This window comes from Physella acuta, unplaced genomic scaffold, assembly GCF_028476545.2.
Source record: "Physella acuta isolate Inbredline_101_S28 unplaced genomic scaffold, ASM2847654v3 ptg002126l, whole genome shotgun sequence".
NCBI lineage: Eukaryota > Metazoa > Mollusca > Gastropoda > Physidae > Physella > Physella acuta.
In genome coordinates, this window is record NW_026733627.1 from 1 (window position 1) to 23,098 (window position 23,098).

The window sequence follows — 23,098 nt, forward strand, 5'->3', positions numbered from 1 at the left end:
GTGTTACTTTGAGTCTATAGACTCTTCGAGTTTTCGCCCTTCAACAGTGAAACTTGGCAGAAATACAGATTAGATGTAGACGTATACAGCGCAGGGTTCGTCGTCAAAATATATTAAATACTTTTGGAGATATCGTACAGCAAAGTTGAACCAAGTTTCCAGGGTTATTTATAGACCGATTTTTAATTTGAACCCTGCGCTGTATTGCTGAAATCTGGACGTTTATTAATATGTATGATATGTACTATAATGCCCTAAGATAGAAACGTCTATAGACTTTGAAGTGGACCGAAAATCAAAATATAACGCGCCGACCGCTGTCCGACTGAACCGCTCGGCTGTGCTTCGAATCGCCGTCTTTAAACAGACGACGCGTTACAAAATATTTATACACGAATCGAGTTTACATACTACAACAGTGAAACTTGGCAGAAATACAGATTAGATGTAGACGTATACAGCGCAGGGTTCGTCGTCAAAATATATTAAATACTTTCGGAGATATCGTACAGCAAAGTTGAACCAAGTTTCCCGGGTTATTTATAGACCGATTTTTAATTTGAACCCTGCGCTGTATTGCTGAAATCTGGACGTTTATTTATATGTATGATTTTCTCTACAATACCCCCAAATAAAGCCGCCCATACATTTTAAAATGGAGCAAAAATTAAAATTAACGCGCCGACCGCTGTCCGACTGCGTGCTCTGCTGTGTCGATCTACACACCGTGTGGCACATCCGAATGCCTGGTCATGTGACGCTAGGCGGTCGATCCGATTGGATGATACTGTAAACAATTTCTAAAGATAGATAGGCCTACATGTGTTCCCGTGTTAGACTCGACGGCTATTTCTATTTTATATAGATTAGATCTATAAGCCGACAGGCATGTTTCATAATTTTGTCCTTACCCATTTAAAGGGGAAAAAAGTCTTATTAATATTTACGGCTCAGGTTTCAAATTTATCTTGTTTTTAAAATTAATCCAGATGGTTACTGTCCGATTATAACAATTCTGCGTTTCGCGCACCCTAATTTCATTTAAAATTAGAGCATTTCTTTTTCATAAAAACGGCTTTAATTTTTTTCCCGGTCCCCCTTTTTTTCACTACACATTTAAATACGCTTAACAACGTGGAGGATACTAGCCTGTAATAATTGACCAAAAAGGGATGGGGTGGGTGTGGGTGGGCATTCTGTATAACACCCAACGTAACACCCATAGCCTACGTAAGCCTCACCCCGCCCCCACTAGTCCCTGACGCGACGAGCCGATGGTCGTCGCCTTTGATGTTGTACAACACCCGTACGGTACCTACTCAGTTCGTGGTGGATTCATACCCCACCTACCTCCCCCTTCACTTTGTGGAGTTGATGTTACTAACCCTCGGGCATAGATCAAGAAATCTTGCCAGACTTTTGTCTCTGAAAGTACATAATATTCGTCTGACACGTTCATCGGGTTGGCCGACTAGCCTATCCAGCGGTCGTGTTTACGTAATAGGGCAATAAAATTCGTTGGTCAGAAGATCTGGCTAGTCAGATTAAACAAAATCTAGGCAAAAGCTGGTGGTGGTATACGTGTCTGTGTATAGCCAAACACGGTGATCTTACACAATTTCTAGAGTCTACAAGATCTACACAGTCAAGCACTCAAACACTTTCTTAAGAAAGTTTTTAATTCTAAAAGGCCTACTGGTAGGCCTACAAAAATACATAAGCCTACTTACTACTAGCATAAACATTGGGCTTAAGTTAAATATAATTTATGTTATAGACCTATAACTTACACTAGATCTATACCTTGTGCAAGTTTTAAAAAAAAAAAATTTCCTACAAAAAATATTTTATTGAAATTGTAAAAAGGAATAATTTTAATATAGGTAATAATATTACGTAATTATCATAAAGCACACTCTGATTCTGCTCAGACACATTTGTGACTAGACTAATTTTATAGCAAAATAACAAGAAATATAATTATAATGAAATAGGCCTAAATTTTGGAATAGAGTAGGCCTAAAGTATTGGACATAGATTACATAACATCTTTTAAGAAGTTACATAATCACAAATTTACTATTGTAATAGCATTCTTCCCTTTGTATTGTAAAACTTGATTAGTTATATTTTCTTTTAGTAGGCTATTAACTTAAAGTTAACTGACAATGAGCAAAAGTGATTTCAAAACTAATTAATGGTATATTTTGAGCAAAGGGTGGTATTACATAACCTTAACATTTGATAGTTATGTAACAATGTTGGACCATTTTAAATACTACCATTATCTTCAGCATATATAAATATCATATTATAGATTAAAACAGTGTTACATTTAAACAATGACTTCTTATCACATTGATTATTAGATGTTTTAAAAAAATTTAAAGGGGGGTATTACATAATCTATGAGATTAGTCGATTATGTAATCGAAGGACACTTTTTAAAATAGCATCATTGGATTCGGCATACAAAAATCTATAAAATACCATAACATGACATCAATTGATGAAGTCTGCTTGCTTTAATACCACTTTTAGTGAAAAACTCTTTAAAATTTGGTCCATACCCTCCCAGTATTTTTCCTCTTTCAGGGTCTATCCCGGTTGTCTGAAAAAACTGCTATTTTTTAATGACAAAAAAATTCATAACTTTTTTGTTTATGGTCAGATTTTGAAAATTTAAACTGATCTGTAATCAGATTGACAGCCCCTATCCAAATATGTAACTTTTATATTGTTTTACTGAAATTAAATTTTTGCATTGGCCTAGCTATTTTAACAGAAGATGCTAATAAAATGGATAATATGCCTTAGAATGCCAGAAAAAATCGCTAGAATTGTAGTTGTAAATAATGAGAGGATTTCTAGTGGAGCACTCTCTGTATAAACTGAACCGCGACCAAAAACGACAGTATAATGGGGAAAACGGCCCGTATAACAGTAGATTAATATATAATTGAGATATTTACCATTTATAATTACAGTATTAGGGATTATCTTTACCAAAAATCCAATTACCCGTAAGTAACCATGCGACAATTTCTCTCTGTTATTTTTAGTAACGTTGCGTCATTTTTACGCTAGTTGCCAGACAGAAACAACTAGTTTTTTGTTTTTTGCGGAATGAACTGTTAAGTCTAGTATTTTAATTATAATTCAATTGTAGCATGTGCGGAAAAAGTAAAATTATGGACATTATTATTGTATTATTAATTTTATTTGTATAAGCCTATTGATTTTTTTCTTCTCTGTGGGCCGACAGTAGCTGCTCTGAATTTAATTCGTGACCGGTGGTTAACCTCGTCAACGCTGCGTGGCCTATTCGTTTATATAATTAGTGATGCTCGTTCAGTGGCCTTTTTCAGAGCTAGGCCTAATTACGGGCGATTTTTAGACTTAATTGACTGGCCGTTAGCCTTTTTCATTGCTGCGTATTTTAAAAAATGCTCGTTCAGCTGCTTTTTTTTTGGCGCTAAATAATCTGTTTACAGGCATTTTAAGCGTTTATTTATTCACTTGTATGTTAATCTCTGACAGCGAAAGGTGTTGACTGATCTCTAATCTTTTTCAACACAATGGACTATATTTGCATCTCCTCATGCTAGTTAAAATTAGTAAATACCTACTTCCACCCTTCTCTCAATTAAAATATTAAATATAAAAAAAAGTTGTTACCCTAAGTTTGTCTCCTGTTTGTGTTAAATGTAAAAAAAATATAATAAGCTGTTATTTTAAACTTGTCTCCTGATTATGTTAAGTATTAAGCAAGTCACCTCTTCTAAATTTTTTAACTAAATGTTATTACTAAAAAGAAGCACGTCAACATCTATAAATTAGTCTCCTGTTAAATATTCTAGTATGGCACCTTGGTGTCCAGCCTGCAAGTCTTTCAAGGAAGTCTGGTCAGAGTTTGCTGGGTGGGGACATGACCTTGACATCTCTGTGGGTGTTATTGATGTTACTGAAAATCCAGGTAAGCTAAAGAAAAGTTTGATCTATTCTCTTAGTTCTTAGACCCATGACGATTTGTTGTTTTGTCTGTTCAGTGAGATGTGGCTAAGGAATTTCATCCAGCTCTTTTAATAAAAAACGCATCCTGTATCAATTTATTAAAGCTAGTTTATAAAATTAGAACTAAATATAATAGCTAGCTTGGATCCTGAAAATTTTTTAAAGTGAAATAATTTAGAATTTAAATAATGAACATTGATATACATAGACCCACAGCAATTCAGCTATTGATGCTTATTTTGTTGTGGACAATATTTTTTATATTATTCATATTAAAGCATATGCAAATTGTTTCTAATTATTTTGTAGTTTTATTTGTAATATTTATATTCTGATTAATCTGTGATTTTTTTAGGTCTCAGTGGCAGGTTTTTGGTTACCTCCCTTCCCACACTTTATCAGTAAGTTTTTTGTTATCTCCCTTTTCCATATTTATTTCTTAGTTTTCCCATTAGATTGCCTGAACCAATTAAACAAAACTCTGTGCACATTTTAAACAATTTTTCAGTATTAAAGATGGGAAATTCCGCCAGTATGCTGGGGCCAGAAAAACAACTGATCTGATAGCTCTGATTGATGAAAAGAAGTGGAATGAGATCGAGCCGGTGGCCTGGTACAGATCCCCCAGCTCTTTTCAGTAAGTTTTTCTGTTTCTATAAGTAGTTACTTGAGTTTTATACTTACTTTTGTTTGTCTTTTTGTATTGATATATGACATCTATATAATTTAGGTATATTTGTCATTTTTGTTTTCTTGCTGTTTTATAATAGGAACAGAGGGGGTCGGGGTCAGGGGGGTGTGGATCGCACCAGGTGACACCATTTAAGGGGGTGACACCAAGGCAAAAAATAGCAAAATATATAGAGAAAAATGATATTTCCACTTAATTAAGTGATTAATTCGAGTGTTAAATAGTGTTTTAATAGGTGCAAATTAAAAGTTTGGGTGGGGGGGGGGGGGGCAAATCGAAAGTTTGATGGGGGGTGCAAATTGAAAATTGAAAGTTTGTCCCCGGGAAGGGTCGCTACGCCTCTGGGGGGTGACACCGTTAAGTGCTGCACCGGGTGACACACTGAATAGGAATATATAATTTGGTAGAAACTTTATAATGTCTGTGAGACATTGAAATGGTGTTGTAATAATTTTTTTGTTTACATTTAAATTTTTTTTAATTAGGAATATATAATTAGGTAGAAACTTTATATCTGTAAGACATTGAAATAGTGTTATAATTGTTAGTTTAATTTTTTATTATTAGCAGTCACCTATTTTTAGATTTAAATACAATTTGTTTACTGTTATTTTTTAATTTTTGCAGAATGGGAATTATCGGAAATTTCTTTACTGCTGCTATGTTTATAAGGGTAAGTAATTCTTCTTCATCTTTATTCCTTTTGTATCCTTGTGGAATAGGACCTCTCTGTGAAATTATTTTCCTGTTGTGTAGATTTCCCATTACTTAATATCAGAAAATAAATGAAATATAGAAACCTTTATAATAACAAACAAATAGACTTCATTCTTTAGATGTCATAGTAGAAACCTTGGTGAAGTTTTTCACACATTTTATGACCAGCCCTTTTACGATCATAGCTATATTATATTAAAACTTATTTTAATAAGAGCTAAATTGTATATTGAAAAGCCTCCTAAAAATTAAACTTTGGAATCTCCGTCATCACATTTAAGTCATACAAAGTTTGTTCATTTTAGGGTGTCTACAGCACTATGACAGATACATATGGGATCCCAGAGTGGTTATGTTACGTCTTGTTTGCGATTCTCACCATTGCTACTGGATTAGTACTGGGACTGGTAAGACCTATTTTCTACTCACTGTTGGTGAAATTCAACAGTTTTTTTTGTCAGTAAATCAAGGATAAAATTTATAAGCTTCCACGTTTTACTTTCTTGTATAGAGAAAGTATTGAAACAGTGCAAAAATTAAATAAATTTTTTTGAGTTTTTGTCATTTTACACCTCCCTACTTTATTAAATACTAAATACAAAGGATGTATTGTAATTGTGAAAAAATCTAAATCAAGATTTTGACAATTTTTGACAACCTTCCTTAGTTTTGCAATTTTGTATGTGTGTGTGTCTGTAAACATAATAACTTGAGTGTCATTTGGATATTTGTGGTATCAATTAGATTGCAAAATTTGATATCTTAGGTATCCGTTGTAATGCATAGTAAACTGTTACATTCTTATTATGCTGTCATTCATATGCCTTCCTCGCATGGATGGTTCTACTGAACAGTCAATGGATCTTAAATATAATAAGCTAACACAAACTTATTTAGATTATTTGAGTTTATTTTCTTTAATACCCCAATGTAACAAAATATTTGCAAATCCATATGTTATTACAAGAAGCAGACAGATTCTACTTCATCTGCCATCTGGATCTGACCTTACGTTACTTTTTTGAACGCCATGATCTTTTAAAGCCAGAAGTATTTTTACTGACTCTTTTTTTTGTTGTTTTTGGATCAGATGCTGGTGCTCTGTTGTGACAACTTTTTCCCTTCCAAGTACATCCCTCTACCTCCTGAACGTATTGCCCATACACCCAAGGATGACCCCACTGTAAGTATATGTGATGTTTCCCATACCCAAATACATCCCTCTACCTCCTGAACGTATTGCCCAAGGTTGACCCCACTGTAAGTATATGTGATGTTTCCCATACCCAAGTACATCCCTCTACCTCCTGAACGTATTGCCCATACACCCAAGGATGACCCCACTGTAAGTATATGTGATGTTTCCCATACCCAAGTACACCCCTCTACCTCCTGAACGTATTGCCCAAGGTTGACCCCACTGTAAGTATATGTGATGTTTCCCATACCCAAGTACATCCCTCTACCTCCTGAACGTATTGCCCATACACCCAAGGATGACCCCACTGTAAGTATATGTGATGTTTCCCATACCCAAGTACATCCCTCTACCTCCTGAACGTATTGCCCAAGATTGACCCCACTGTAAGTATATGTGATGTTTCCCATACCCAAGTACATCCCTCTACCTCCTGAACGTATTGCCCAAGGTTGACCCCACTGTAAGTATATGTGATGTTTCCCATACTCAAGTACATCCCTCTACCTCCTGAACGTATTGCCCATACACCCAAGGATGACCCCACTGTAAGTATATGTGATGTTTCCCATACCCAAGTACATCCCTCTACCTCCTGAACGTATTGCCCAAGGATGACCCCACTGTAAGTATATGTGATGTTTCCCATACCCAAGTACATCCCTCTACCTCCTGAACGTATTGCCCAAGGTTGACCCCACTATAAGTATATGTGATGTTTCCCATACCCAAGTACATCCCTCTACCTCCTGAACGTATTGCCCATACACCCAAGGATGACCCACTGTAAGTATATGTGATGTTTCCCATACCCAAGTACATCCCTCTACCTCCTGAACGTATTGCCCATACACCCAAGGTTGACCCCACTGTAAGTATATGTGATGTTTCCCATACCCAAGTACATCCCTCTACCTCCTGAACGTATTGCCCATACACCCAATGATGACCATACTGTAAGTTATGTGATGTATTGCCCACAAACCCAAGGATGACCCCACTAAGTATATGTGATGTTTCCCATACCCTCTATATCCCTCTACCTATGAAGCCATGGCCACAGCTTTGTGTATTTCTTTACTAAACAGGATGATGACGACATTATAGATGACACAGATGAGAAGAAGAAGTTACTCAAGGTCATCAAGCCCACAACCCCTGCATCTGCCTCGAAAGATACCCCAGACTTGAGGAAAAGACAACCTCGTACTGATGAATGAACTATGACAGCATTAGTTTTTTTCTCTTCTTTTTGAATTGGAATTGATTGTGTGTTAAAAGTTTTATATCCATAATTGTGTACTTATTTAATTGAATTGGGGTTGAATACTTGCTTTTGAATGCAGGTTGACTATCTACTTTATTTGATTTTAATTTGTGAAATCCAGTAATTCTGGAAAATGAATTGAACACAAAATCTTAAAATTTTAAATTAAACTTGATAAAAATAACCACCTGAATTTAAAATTAATCGAAAACAGATGTTTTATTATTGTTTATTTTTACATTTTAATTTTCAGGATTTTATTTAAGTTTAGGTGTTAAAAGCAGCTCTACATTTTTGTGACAGAGCTTGAGAAATGCTTTTGTTGGTTTTGAAATACAAAGGACCATTACACACACACAGAGACTTTTATACCTTGCAGCTTCAGTGTATATCTGTGCTGGAATAGTAGAACTTTCATACATCTCATTTGTAACACTTGAAGAAGAGTGACTGGTGCGGTAAATGTACGATGGGTAAATTACATTTGTGAGTGAGCACTTCAATGTTCAATGAATTTATGGAGAGATATTTATAGGACTCTGTTGTTTTTATCATTCAAAGATGTAGATTTTAAGACCATGTTCAGAGATTTGAAATCTCTTTGCATATCCAATGGTTTTACGATTTTTTTGGGGGTGTTCAGTTTTAATTTAGTGCTTGTGAGACCTCTTATCATTTGTTATCATTGAGCTATAAACATTTAAGGGTGTATACATTTGTGTATCATAGCTGCATGAAGTGGTATTTACATTCCTTCACTGTTATGAATTTTTAGCCACATTTTAAATTACTGCCTGAACTAACGATGGTCTTCGTGCTTTTGGTGAATTTCTTTTTATTTAAAAAATTTGTCTGGACAAGAATTTTATGACATTGTATTTCAATATCTGTAAGATATTTATGAAATATTTTAATATATGTGAGGTATTTATGAAATATATTCTAATATCTGTAAGATATTCCTGAAATGTTTTAATATCTGTAGGATATTTATGAAATACATTTTAATATCTGTAAGATATTTATAAAATATATTAATATCTGGAGGCTATTTATGAAATATATCTTAATGTCTGTGAGACACTTATTTCTATATTCATTTGTAATGTTTATCAAATTGCTTCCCTTACCCATATTTACTTGACTGGAAAAACTATCGCACTTCTTTAAGATCATTAGGCTTTTGTACTGAGAATAGTTCTGTAAATAGGTTATTAATACCTCCAAGATTGCCTGAGGGGCTTTATTGAGGGCTCTGCTGGTGTGGCTGCTAATCTCGCACTGTGATACACGCAGACTAAAAAAATACATTGAGACAATACTATAATGCTCTGGTAACTACCATCAAGAAACCGCATTTTTATTACTGTTGGCCGAATTTGATAGACGAAAAAGATAAATTGATGTTTTGATTTCATTTATAAACAAAGGACAAGTGTTATCATGTCTACAAGTTTATTTCCAAAAATCATTTACATTGGCCTCAAAAGAAATTAAAGTTAAAAAAATATAGTGTGAATTTGGAAAGAAGTTGTGAAAGATAATGTTACACTTAATACAAGATTTCTAAATACATAGTATTTTAAATCATCAAACAAAATTTGGTATATTCATGTACATATTCACCATGCATTTTTTAAATTTCAGTTTTAAATATCTTGCTTTATTTAAAAAAAAACTGTGTGCATTAATTAATTTCTTGAATAAATATTTCCCTTCAACCATAGATTGTACATTATATTTGACTGATTAGTATGGATGGATGAAATCTTCAGTTCTCTAGTACAACTTAAAACAGTTCTGGCCACATAAAAACCAAAATTTCCATCTGTACTAATGTGCCTGGGCATTATACTGATCAGTTTAAAATACTGTAATCAGGAATCTTCTTCCTCCATGAATGTGATTAAGTAGTGTACAAAAAATGTGAATTATTTTAGAAAAAAAAACCAGTGTTATATCTTTACAAAAGTCAATTATTTAAAAAAGAAAAATAACTTGTGTTAAACTGTGTTATATCTTACACACCACATGAAGTAAAAGCACTAAGTGGCAAATGCTACAATTCATATTGCTGCTGTGTAACTACACTTCTAACAGACCAGACTAGATTTTTGCTGCACATATTTATAGTGCCTGTTTCACAGTATTACAAATATGATAAAGGGTGTCACTGGAGAATGCTATTGATGTTTGTTAAATCCAGGTATGTAGACCCAATCAACCCACAGCACAATATTTATTTAATCATAAAAATTCCAAAAAAAAAAAAAAACACCATTTAGTTAAAAATGACATTCTGTATATAAAAAAGCAAAAAGAGGGTTAATATTTGTATGGCACATTTTCATATTTAAAGAAGACGTTTGTATATTAACACAGATTTTTAAAAAGGCAGTTAAAAGTATTCACAGAGTTTTAAAAAAATAACTCGCAAAACTAAATCATCACACAACTTTAAAAATAAAGGGGTGTCAGAAGTAAGTAACTCTGATAGACATAAATCGCTAGTAAAGATAAAGCCAATTACAGGAAAGCAATGGAAAAATCAAAATAATTTGGTCATTGCATATTTCTAGACATTAATCCCTAGTACATGTAGACCCATATATAGCCAAGCTATAGAAAAATTAAAATAATTTGGTTATTGCATATTTTTGGTAAACATATTAATAGCATGTTTGTAGTTTAAAAATAATATGTATGAAGCTTACATTGAAAATAAATACAGTAAAAATTATTGTCTTAAAACTCACAAATGAAGGCAAATTAGAACAACTTGGGTATATTTTATACAATTTTAAACAAAAACCGTTTTCTTAATTAAACTTTCTCAGCATATAATCTCAAATTATTTTTTTCAGATTATAGTTTTGATAAAACTTATACTTTGAAAATTTTCAAGTAGAACAGGAAGCAGCAATCCAAATGTACAAAAACAATATATTTTGGTTATCAAAGCCCCATCATACTAATTGTTAAAAAACGATTTATTCATTAACAACAGTAAGTTTAAGTTTCAAACAACAAAGTTCAGTGGCACTTTATATAATGAACATGTTAGTGTGTACACACGTACAGAATGTAAAAAAAAAAGAAATTTTTCTTGAAAAAAAATTTAAGCCTTGTGCCAGGAAGTATCGCCCCTTGATGCCAGTTTCTCCGTGTGACGATTTGTGTGAGTCATTTCCCACTTCTGCATCCAGGGACCAACTATGGTGGTATCAAAAGGATCCTCCTCAACAATAACCTACAAAATTAGGTTTAAAACAATGAAACAACTTCAATGTTTATTAATAAAATTAATAAAATGTTTGTTAACAAAATACATTTTAAAATAAAATACAGACTCCAGTAAGGTTTCCTTCTTCTATAAATTGTTGGATGCACAGTGCAAGTTAAAAAAAGTGAAGATTTAAAAGTAAATTAAGATCCCATTCAGAAACGAAGAGGGGTCGGCGTGTTTGAGTTGGTAAAGCTCAAGGTTGCTAAACCGAAAAGTCTCGAGTTCGAACCCTCGAGCAGATGAGGCTCGACAGCGCCGGACAGCAACTCCATAATCAAACAGCTACTGCCTTGTAGTTTGTTCTTGGTTGGACAAAGGCAATGGAAGCAAATCCAAAAAAGCAGGCTGCCTCAATCGTACCTAACCAGTTGACACATATACTTGTGTTGGAGGGAATTCCTTCCAACACTAAAATTAAGATGAAGAATAAGAAATGAAGACAGAAAAAGGTAAAGTTGTATAAAAGCTAGATAGAATGCTGTTACCATCATATTTTACTACTTAAGTAAATGGGAGCTATTTACCTTTGTACAGTTTCGATGTGTTAATATTTATAAAAAATAAAACAAAGATTAGCAACATTTATATTTTTGTTAACATTTGAAAGCAATTAGATATTTATTTTTTTAAATTTGAAAGTCAATACAGCAGATGAAATAGCTTTCAAATATTTTTATGATGCCCAGTTTAAAAATGGGTTGTGTGATTCACACTATGATTCACACTTTTCTCTGAACTGTTATGTTCTGACAAAGACCTTGGGTCGAAAAGTCCATTGTAACTTTGATTGTCTTGAATTTGTGAGGGTTCTAACACCATCCGTTTATTACTACCAGAACCAAATCATGGATTAATCACAGCTGGATGGAGTCAGAGTCTTCACAATGGCTCAAAAATTGGTAGCAAGCCCAGAAGTATCTGTAGGTATCTGTGGGCCATTACACTACCAAATTGCTTTTCATCATTGTTATCTTTTCCGTTCATGCCCAGGTGAATTCTACTTCATCTGTTTCAATGACTCGGCATATACAGGGGAATGTGGTCAGTACAGTGTTCAGCAGCTTTAGTCATATACAGGGGGGGATGTGGTCAGTAGTTTCCAGCAGTTTTAGTTTCAGTGAGAGATTTGGGTACTCATCAGAGCTAGGTAGACTCAGCATCATCCTGCAGACTGGAGCTTAAGGTGTGAACTTGAGACATTTGGGTTAACACTAGTGAGCTCTACAATTTAGCCCTACCGTCTCATAGCAATGCACTCCTAATTTCCTAAAACTGAAACATACTTGCTGGGTTCATTGTGGAGACACCGGCTTATCACTTTGTAAAATTACCAGCAAATAATTAGAGACTCTCTTGCTAAAAGCAATTTAAATTTTTTTTTTCACCAATTTAAAAAAAAACTATTGCATAAATACCTTGCAGTTAATGTCAGCTTGAATATGTCTGTCAACACTGTTGAAAGAATCCCAGTCAATTTTCTCCACAGGATTTTTTTCCGACCTCATCAAGACGCCCTGCTTTAATCCATAGAAGCCTACAGGTTTTTCTGGATTTTGCCAGCGGAGGTCCAGGCTCCAGCGAATTTCATCGGAACAATTGTTGAGGCTGACAAAATAAAATAATTTTTACGTGACATGTAACATTTTACAGAGCAGCAAGAAGCAGATATAATTAACATTAGTTTTTTTTATAGTTTATAATATATATATTTATATATATATTTATATATTATATATATATTTATATTTTTATCACGAATCAAACAATTGAATTAGATTTAAAATTTGAACAGTAAAAATAAATATGGTACAAAAAAAATTGATATTTAATTAAGAATTCAAAAATTATCTTGTCAGTTATAATTTGCATCTCTATTTAATGACTGATTTCCAAAAGTTGAAGACAGCTGAATGTGGTCATCACAAAAAGGAGGAAAACAGCAAATATGTACAAAATTAAAAGGAAAGTAAAGACTTGTGTTTTTTTACAAAACAGTTATCTTAATGATTGTAATGATAATAAAAAATAAGAAGAATAAAGATATCTTTGATGATCCTGTAATAACACTTCTGCAATAGGGGGAGGGGGGGGTCGACGTGGTCGAGTCAGTAAAGCTCATGGTTGCTAAACCGAAAAGTCTCGAGTTCAAACCCTCAGGCAGATGAGGCTCGTTAGCTGGGGACAGCCACTCTTCTAGGAGAGACAACTCCAAAATCAAACAAGTGCTGTCTTTTAGTTTGTTCTTGGTTGGACTAAGGGCCAAAAAGAAAACAGGCTATAATCAGAGTCCACGGCCTATATGGCGCATAACCAGTTGACACGTATACTTAATTGTGTCGGAGAGGATCCCTTCCAACACTAAAATTAAGAACGAAGAAGAAGAAGAAGACTTGTGCAATTTCAAGAATGTATGCATTTGTAAAAAATATCTTACATTTAAAAAACTAAATCTCATTCATTTTACATAATATGAGAATATTTAAGAAACATGGGCCTTGGGCTATAGGATTATTAACTCAGGTTTCCTTTCAGCAGCTCCAGTAACACAGCTGATGCCAAATTGTATAGGCAACGCCTCTCCCTTGGGCCTATCAGCTGTATGGAGGGAGTGGGGCCTGATACATGGCCAACATCAGGCCCTTCTGAACTTATGGCCTGATACATGGCCAACATCAGGCCCTTCTAAACTTATGGCCCAGGCCTTGTACCTTGATTGTGAAGCTGTATGGAGGGTGGGGGCCTGATACATGGCCAACATCAGGCCTTCAGGAATGAGAACAGAGCATTACCCCCCACATCAATTACCCCCCAGAGTAATTACCCCGTGTCAATTACCCCCCCCCCCCCCCCCCGCCCATAGGACATTACCTCCCCCCCTGACATGATTAGGGTTAAGGCTAGGTGTAGGGCTAGGGTTAGGGCTCTGGCTAGGGTTAGGACTATGGTTAGGCCAATAGCTATTGCTAAGGTTATGCTTAAACCAATGCCTAGAGTTGGTTTTGGTTTCGTATTAAGTTTTAGGCTGGGGGGGGGGGGGGGGGGGGGGGGTAATTCCCCGGGGGAGGGGTAATTGCTCCAGGGGGGGAGGTAATTGCTCCAAAGGGTAAATACCTAGGGGGGGTAATGTCCTGTAGCCCTTCTGAACTTATCGCCTAGGCCTTACACCTTGATTGGGAAGGCGCAATCATCCCGCTATCCATCAGACTATGGAACCATTTATTTATTTATTTATAAGAAAACAAAATACTTACCTTCTATGGGGTATCATATTATTGATAAGCAACATTCCACCATAGGGGACTGGGCACAGCACTTTGTCCTTCACAAAATCTACATCTAGTCAAAACAGAGAAACAATGATTTTATATAGAATGCACCACATCCATTATAATTAACATGATTATTAAAAAAAAATAAAGTAACTAAACAAGTAGGTAGAGCTACTATTCTAAAATTCAACTTAAATAGTTTCCAGGCAACTGAGTAAACATTGAAATAGTCTGTTCAAGGTGTATCTCCTTAGGATCTTCATAAGATTTTGTTAAGTATATCACATGAGCTAACAGTTGTACTTGGATATGTTAAAAATTTTGTGAGTCGGCATGGTTGCATGGCAGAGCATTCGACTGCTAACCTGAAAGTCTCAAGTTCGGATCTTGATCTGTACTTGATTCTGCAGGACGTCCTTGGGCCCAAAAAATTGTGATAGGTACCTGTCTCACAGTAAGGAAAGTAAAGGCGGCTGGCCTAATGCCGATGCCAAGGCCAAGAAACATAAACTCTAGTTCATCTGCCCTACGGATCATTATGTCGGAAAAGGACGCTTTTATATTAAAATAATGAATAAAATAACGCTTTTGTACTTTTATTTATGAAGTAATATCTGATAATATAAACTGAACCAAATTGATTAAAAATTACTAATTATATATTGTAAAATTGCAGTTAAAATTAAATGTTATTATAGTGTATTTAATTAAAACTCAATGAGGAATCTGCTAATAATAGATCTGAACGTGTTATATTTTTGAAGATCAAAAGGCCTAGATTTTAAAAAATGTTAGGCAACAGGCCAATAATAGCTTACTTCATCTATCACGTAGAAATTGAGCAAAAGTGAGTCAACTAGATGATATATTAAGGTGTAGTTAAAAATTTGCAAGTACTACCAGACTGTTTATTCTGAAAAACTTTGTTTCGAATTTTACCTTAAATACCACGACGCAATAATGAATGATAAATAACTAAAAAGAAAACACAATAACTTACTCAGAGTTTTCTCAGCATGCTCTACATCTGTTTCTACATACCAGGTGTCTCCCCAGCAACAGGTGTGTCTTGCCACTTTGCCGGCCAGGTGACCACCTGATATTACCTGCAATTTTACAACCAGTAAAGAAAACACTTGCTAAATATCTACAAATATCAATGTCTCTGTCATTAACAGGAAATGGACAGATTAAACCCTTTACTGTCTTATCTCAGATTTTTACTAAGTGATACTATCTTATGAGTGCAAAACGCTTTATCTATTTACTCAATTTTTTTCACTATTAAGTTTGATACTGCTTTTTAAATTAAAATATTAATGACGCGTAATTAAAAGTAATGCACAATAATCTGCATCCATTTTTCTCTGAGAATTGCATTTTAAAGTAGGCCCCTTTTTAAATGCGCTAGAATTTTTTTTTATAATTAACAAATTACACTAAGCAACAATAAAACCAACCCACAGTTATGTTCTTTGCTTGGCCATACAGCAATAAAAAAATTGATAGCCCAGGTAGTACAGGTTTAAATAGACTGCATCTCATTTTCAAATAATAATAAAAAAAAATATTTTAATAAAACAACAAAATTAAAAAATAGCAACCTCCATGCATCCATTTTTCTCAGTAGCGTCCAATAAAGGAATCCAAGCTGTAGCTTGTAGCACACCGTACGATTCATTGTCCAAATAGGCGCTGTCTTGTAAACAAAATAAAAGAATTTTAAGCACTTTATTATCCAAACTGTCTTGTCAGTTTTAGTGGCGTTATATTTGCCTGCTCGATACAATTACCATATGTTATTTGGAGTATATTAATTCATAAGTAATAATTTTTATTAGACTTTACAGAACTGATTACGCAAAAGACCAATGACTGTTCCAATACTAAAAGTTAATAATTTTTTAATTAAAAATATAAAGATTAATTTTTTGTAGATTGATGGATTAGGCTGTAAAGAACAGATAACTCTTCATAAATTACCATATTAAAAAGTCAACAAAGAATATCAAAACAGAGGCTAAAAACTTTAAATTCAATATATTAAGTTGGGGTACCTTGATGCCATGGGACAGTTGTAGCCTCATTCTGGGGAGTCTTTGTTCTGAGATTCCAGACAGGGTGACCCATAATCTCTGGTCCAACGAGCTGCTCCACCACATTCAACAATCTTTCATTTGACCACACATTTTGGAAGGCCTTTGAAAAAAGATACACATAATTATTTTTTATAATAAGTGTATATATATATATATATATATATATATATATATATATATATATATATATATAATCAGAATATATGATGTAACATGTAGTTAAGGTATATGAATGATTATTTACCTCAGTTAATGTGCCCTGTTTATGAAGAATAATATTGGCTCCTGGAAATTCCTTTTCTAAGTAAATAAGTCTCTGGAACAAACCTTGTTCCTTGTACAAATCTGAAAAGATTTAGGTAAAAAGAAACAAAATGTATTATTGCCCTTCTTTGTAAACATTATAACATAAAAACTGAGTATTGAGGAATTAAAATTTTAATTAATTTTCTTTATTATTTTTGTTGTGTGAATTAATTAAAAACTGATGAGGGATGGTTAATACTAATTAAACAAATTTTCAATGTTTCAAAATATTTGGTAACAATTTTAATTTAAAAAAATATTTAATGTATTTAGAAAGAAATCTTCTGCTTCAATTGAAAAAAAGAAACAAGAAAACAACTTACTTTTGATTTTTCCACCATCATAGAGTGCTTGTGCCAGATCATCCACAAGTTTTTCTATAGATTTTCTACAAGGTTCAAGTTCTTCCTCAGTGAAGAATTTAGGCACCAGCAAATATCCCTGTGTGTACAAAAAAATTTCCCTTCATTTCAGAGGTTGATTGCAAAATGAAATTTTAAATAGATAATAATAACATTGCTCAATAAAACATTTGAGAGATATGTCATGTATTTTCAGTGTTTCCTTCAGACTTCACTTAAATTTTTTGGAGGCTGACTAAAATTTCCCTGAAGAGATGCCTGGAAAAAACACTGTTCAGTGTGTATTATTATTATTTTTTACCAGAGTCAAATTTGCCCTAGTAACTTTAGAAGGCTGGTAAACTAGTTATGTCTAGATCTATTGCATGAGTTAGAAAAGGATTTGGCTTAAGAAGTTTTATAATAACTTTTAACAGTTGTTACATAGCCTTTAATACAAATTTTGTTTTTCATTGTTACATAGCCTATAATAAAAAAAATTTCATTGGATTTCAAATGACAAATAAAAATTAAAAAAAATGTACAGGACTGTTTTTAAATATTTTTTTTTTTTACTGTTATTGTAAAATGATAAAGCTGTTTTAAAAAAAATAGATATTTAACATGAGTTAGAAGGCTGACTAAAATTTCCCTGAAGAGATGCCTGGAAAAAACACTGTTCAGTGTGTATTATTATTATTTTTTACCAGAGTCAAATTTGCCCTAGTGACTTTAGAAGGCTGGTAAACTAGTTATGTCTAGATCTATTGCATGAGTTAGAAAAGGATTTGGCTTAAGAAGTTTTATAATAACTTTTAACAGTTGTTACATAGCCTTTAATACAAATTTTGTTTTTCATTGTTACATAGCCTATAATAAAAAAAATTTCATTGGATTTCAAATGACAAATAAAAATTTAAAAAAATGTACAGGACTGTTTTTAAATATTTTTTTTTTTTACTGTTATTGTAAAATGATAAAGCTGTTTTAAAAAAAATAGATATTTAACATGAGTTAGAAGATGTACCTTAATATATTTAAAATTATGTTTTGGATTGCAACTTTGGGCTCATGCCCAGTGTTGCTTTCAGACTTTTTTTTATCTTGAGGGGGGGGGGGGGAACGACTAAGACGTGATATTTTTGGGAGTGGACACTAGTAAAAGTATATATTTTCTATATAAATTCCATTTCATTTGGGGAGGGGGGGGGGGCAATAACAAAGCTAGTCTTACCTTTTCAAAAAATTCACGGATTAAACTTTCCTCTAACTGACCAGGCTTAAGAATTTTTGGTTGTTCAGGCATAGCCCGGATATCAAATAATTCTGGCCGTGCATCGGGTACTAGACCAGGTACCGGCATTGTATTATTTTTAAAAAAAATTGTATTGTGATGAAAGAATATGTGAAATTTGAAATCGGGTTAGAGAAAGTTCTCTAGAGTGAAAAACTTCACCCAACTAAAAATAACAAACTTTAACCTACATCACAGTTAGTGCAGTCTCTTATCATGAACTTACAAGGTCGTACAACTATACGTCCTGGTTTATCTCTATAAATTTTTTACCATGACCTTTAAAAAAGTATCACAGTGGGAGCAAGTCAATTACTCTCTCCCCTCACTCCATTTCCCCCCACCCATAGGTCACGGGGATAAAGCTTATTCTACACTTAGCCAGTTAACTACAGAACAGGCAAGTATAAAATGACTGATTTTGTAATATGTAGTCCATTTCAGACATTCTATAAAATGCTGTGTTTCTCATTTTGATGGTAAAATTTATGAGATGTATTGTCTAGAGGGGGGGGGGGGGGTTGGTAATGACCAGGGGGGGGGGAGGTAATATCCCGACCCTAGCAACTATATCCATTGCATCGGTTTTTTTGGATGTGAAAATACAAGATATTGTAATTCTGGTGAGTTGCATAAACAGAGCCAAAGGGGGGAGGGAATGGGAGAAAGGGGGGGGGGAGGAAGTTTTGTCTGTAGTACATAAAGGAGAGGTAGTTAAACAGAAGACATTGCATATTTTAAAATAAATATACACCGTATTTAAAAATCATATAGATATTTTAGTTAATTTTCAATTGTTGTGTAAAAACTTTAGTCGATTATCAATGTTTTTTCATTTCATATACTGAGGATTCTTTCCAAACTAAGTGCCTACAAAGGATAGAAGGCATTCATTGGCCCAACACAATCTCCAATGATAAACTACTAGGAGAAATGGAAATGGAAGCTGTTTCAGAGTTAATTGAAAAAGAAGATGGAGCTGGATGGGCCACATTTTAAGAATGTTTGCATGTTATCACAGGAATTGTGCTCAGCTAGACACCTCAAGAAAAAAGAAAACAGTGAAGGCCAAGGGAGATATGGAGATGTACAGCAGAAAAAAACCCTGACAAGAACAGGAATATCTTGGAGGACTGCCAAGAAATTTGCCTAGACTTGCAAAAATACAAAGAGCCTCTCTGTGGCCTGATGTATCTTGGTCACAAGTAGGAAAAGATGATGATGATACCACCAAGTAAATGGTGTAGCTATTTACTAAAAGACATGAATAAATGATTGGTATATAATACTACCCTAGATATAATGTTTGAAAACAAAGTAAATCATGTATTTAGGAAAGTATGTAACAAGAAATGAAACATTTAAACCGCAATTTTAATTACATTTATAAATAAGCATCATAACTATAAAACCATTTAGCTAATTATCAATGTTTTTGAAATAGTATGCTAGATCAGCAAACAAGTTTAAACAGGCAGACTAGGTTGGTATATCTGACAGATAATAAAAAGGACTTAACTTAATTTTACTTTTTACTCGATGATACTTTTCATCTGTTATCAGAAATAGATATGTACCTTTTCAAAATAGTGTTTGACCTGCTCAGCAGATAGCTGTCCATCTTTGAGTACTTTGGGCTGCTTAGGCATAGCGTTAATATCAAAAACATGAGGGAAGGCTTGATCTGTAAACCCTGAGTAGTCCATCTTCATCTTTTTGGAAGGTGAACCCATTATTTTCAGTGGATCTAATCGTCAGCTGTTGTTACAATTTTAAAATACTTATTGCAAAATTCTTCAGAAGTGATTGTGTGTGTGTGGAGGGGGGGGGGGGGGGGACGACAAAATGATGTGGCTAGGAGGGAATATAGAGTATTTATACTATTATAAAGGCCAGTGGCTGGATGTTGAGGAACTGCAGAAGGAGCTGTTGCATTGTGTGCAGTGTATTTTTGTTTTTGTGTAGAAAGTCAAAGTGACTAATGCAAATCTATTGATCCATATTCTAGTACTAGTCTAACACTAGATATAGATTCTAGTAGTTAAAATAGTTAGTAGTTAGGTCTTCAGAAGTGATTGTGTGTGTGTGGAGGGGGGGGGGGGGGACGACAAAATGATGTGGCTAGGAGGGAATATAGAGTATTTATACTATTATAAAGGCCAGTGGCTGGATGTTGAGGAACTGCAGAAGGAGCTGTTGCATTGTGTGCAGTGTATTTTTGTTTTTGTGTAGAAAGTCAAAGTGACTAATGCAAATCTATTGATCCATATTCTAGTACTAGTCTAACACTAGATATAGATTCTAGTAGTTAAAATAGTTAGTAGTTAGGTCTATGCGTCTTAAAAATTCTTAGGTCTAGTTACAGTTAGTTGGGCAGTAATCAGTATTTTGGTGGGATACCATGATGACCCTGCCTGCACATCTTCTACAATAAAAACAAATAATCAGAACAGTTAGGGCATGTGTACTTGTAGAATGTAGACTAGTCACTAGAGGGTGTAAGGTAGGCTGTTTGGCCGACAGAGTGACAGTCATCACGTAGCTAATTAATTCTGCAGACTGCAGGTAACGAGGTCGAAAGAGACGAAAGACGAAGTGAAAAATTTAAACGAGTAGAATTGTAGATTGTTAGATCCCCTACTAGATCTATGTTATAAATTATAAGCTCTTATTGTATTCTGTGTTAAATGTTTGGTTTTTTAATAATTGCAAAAATAATTAATAAAATGAACGAACGGAAAAACAAAAGCTAAACTAAGTAAAATAACTGAACTACTAGATCTAGATCAAGATCTACTTAAGAGATTTCCACCACTTTCGAGTTGGAATGTACATACAAAATAAAATCACGTGATGTAGCTTGATCATGTGACTTACTGGAAGTATTTTTATCCTCCCACTAGTCATACCTAGCCTAAACCTTCACCGTTTTCCCATTTTTATAAGCATTTATTCTAATGCACCGATTTCGGTCCAACTTCCCAGATACATTTGTAATTGTAATGGTAATAGGTCACGATGCAAGAACAACTTGTTTTTTTTTTTATCTAATGGACCTAACCGAAAATATTCTAGAAATTATTTGAAAGGTCCATTAAATATTTAAAAAAAAAATCATGTAGATCTAACATCTATCAAAATAAATAAGGTCTTGCAAATATGACGGTTTGGTTTTTGTAGGACTTTACTAAAGAGTAAAGACTTAAAGATTTGGATTTTGTCCAGATAAGCCCCGCAACTTATGCAAAAAGTGCACGGGCAAAAAGTTAAGCCCCGCCACTTTTCGCCAGCTCTAATTTTAGGCATACAAGCAACCTTGACCTATTTCTGATGTCTAGACATTTGAATTTTTATAAAAACAACACCTTATTTTTAGATTTGGCTGTCGCTTGACCTACTTTTAAAAAAAACATCGTCGTCATGGTAATGATGGCCGCCGACACAGTCGATACCGGGTTTTTGTTTTTTTTCAACAATGTTTCATAGTCATTTCAACAAGACATTTGTTATTTTGGCGCATTATCCAACGAGAGAGATCTATTTTTAACAATGGGCGATAATATGGGCCCAATGTAAGCCTCGTAACCTTTGCTTAATATTAAGCAGAATTTTCTGCGTCTCCTTTTTAATTTTTTTCTCGTACCAGTCCAGTCCAACTCTTCTTTTGCGATGTTTTCATCAATTCTCCCCAGAATGTGTCCGATCTACCTCACTTGCCGGTTGTAATGTCCCTTTTCTTGGCTGCGGTCTTACAATTTCTCATATTGTTTTCTGTGAGATTATTTTCTGGTCATTTCATTTTGAGCATGAGCCATGGGCATTTGTTAGTTAAGAATTGATGCATGTTGCTGTTTAATTTTGTGACCCTCCAGCCCTGTATAGAAATACATCAGTTCCTTGCACAGTCTATAGAGTTTCTTGTGGAACAGATTTTTTAAATAAGCGACCTGTTAAGGGGTCGTCCATAAAGGATGTCGCACTCGTAGGGGGGGGGGGGGGGGTCCGTAATTTTGTGACGGTGTGTGATGAGGAGGATAGGGGGAGGGGGGGTCAGATGGTGTGACGTCACACTTTTGCATTATAAAAAAGCAATGTTAGAAAACGAGTTTTAGTCGTCATTTCGCGTTTAACTAAACGGTTTTAATAAATTGCAATAGCAATTGATCAAAATACTCAATTGTTGACACAGTTTTGACAAGATTTTGGGGAAATATCGATGTTTTAAGAAAAATTCAACAGCCATTTTGAAGGGGGTTGTAGACTGAAGTGTGACGTTATTTTAGGGGGGGGGGGTCTGTCTTTTTGTGACGATGTGTGACGGAGGGGGGGGGGGGTAAAAATCGACCAAAAAAGCGTGACGGCATTTATGGGTGACCCCTAAGCAGGGGCGTAGCGAGGGGGGGGGGGGGCGGGGTGTGCGGACCGCACCGGGTGACACCATTTAGGGGGGTGACACCAAGGCGAAAAATAGCAAAATATATAGAGAAAAACTTGAGGGGGGTGCAAATCGAAAGTTTGAGGGGGGGTGGGGGGGGGATGCCAATCAAAAGTTTGGGGGGGGGGGGGGGTTGTGCAAATCGAAAATTTGAAAGTTTGTCCCCGGGAAGGGTCGCTAC

General features: G+C 34.6%; 2 protein-coding genes across 5 annotated transcripts; one reads left to right on the forward strand and one right to left on the reverse strand.

Annotated features, from left to right (window-relative positions):
• Window positions 1-3,860: 3,860 nt before the first annotated feature.
• LOC131932275 (thioredoxin-related transmembrane protein 1) lies at window positions 3,861-9,332 on the forward strand. Its single transcript, XM_059289141.1, has 7 exons — window positions 3,861-3,976; window positions 4,370-4,415; window positions 4,523-4,651; window positions 5,333-5,378; window positions 5,728-5,829; window positions 6,513-6,605; window positions 7,709-9,332. Exons 1-7 carry the CDS (start codon window positions 3,862-3,864, stop codon window positions 7,838-7,840), a joined length of 663 nt encoding a protein of 220 aa, XP_059145124.1. The 5' UTR covers window position 3,861; the 3' UTR covers window positions 7,841-9,332.
• LOC131932273 (phytanoyl-CoA dioxygenase domain-containing protein 1) lies at window positions 9,330-21,323 on the reverse strand. 4 transcript variants are annotated; one of them, XM_059289137.1, is made up of 10 exons: window positions 21,280-21,323; window positions 20,060-20,240; window positions 17,171-17,288; window positions 16,786-16,886; window positions 16,500-16,641; window positions 16,047-16,141; window positions 15,443-15,548; window positions 14,425-14,509; window positions 12,589-12,778; window positions 9,330-11,137 (listed from the first exon to the last, which is right to left on the reverse strand). In XM_059289137.1, exons 2-10 carry the CDS (start codon window positions 20,213-20,215, stop codon window positions 11,006-11,008), a joined length of 1,125 nt encoding a protein of 374 aa, XP_059145120.1. In that variant the 5' UTR covers window positions 20,216-20,240; window positions 21,280-21,323; the 3' UTR covers window positions 9,330-11,005. The 4 variants fall into 4 exon arrangements, with proteins under 4 accessions (XP_059145120.1, XP_059145121.1, XP_059145122.1 ...); XM_059289138.1 differs by having other exon boundaries at window positions 21,259-21,309; XM_059289139.1 differs by lacking the exon at window positions 21,280-21,323 and adding an exon at window positions 21,256-21,274.
• Between the last annotated feature and the right edge of the window lie 1,775 nt (window positions 21,324-23,098).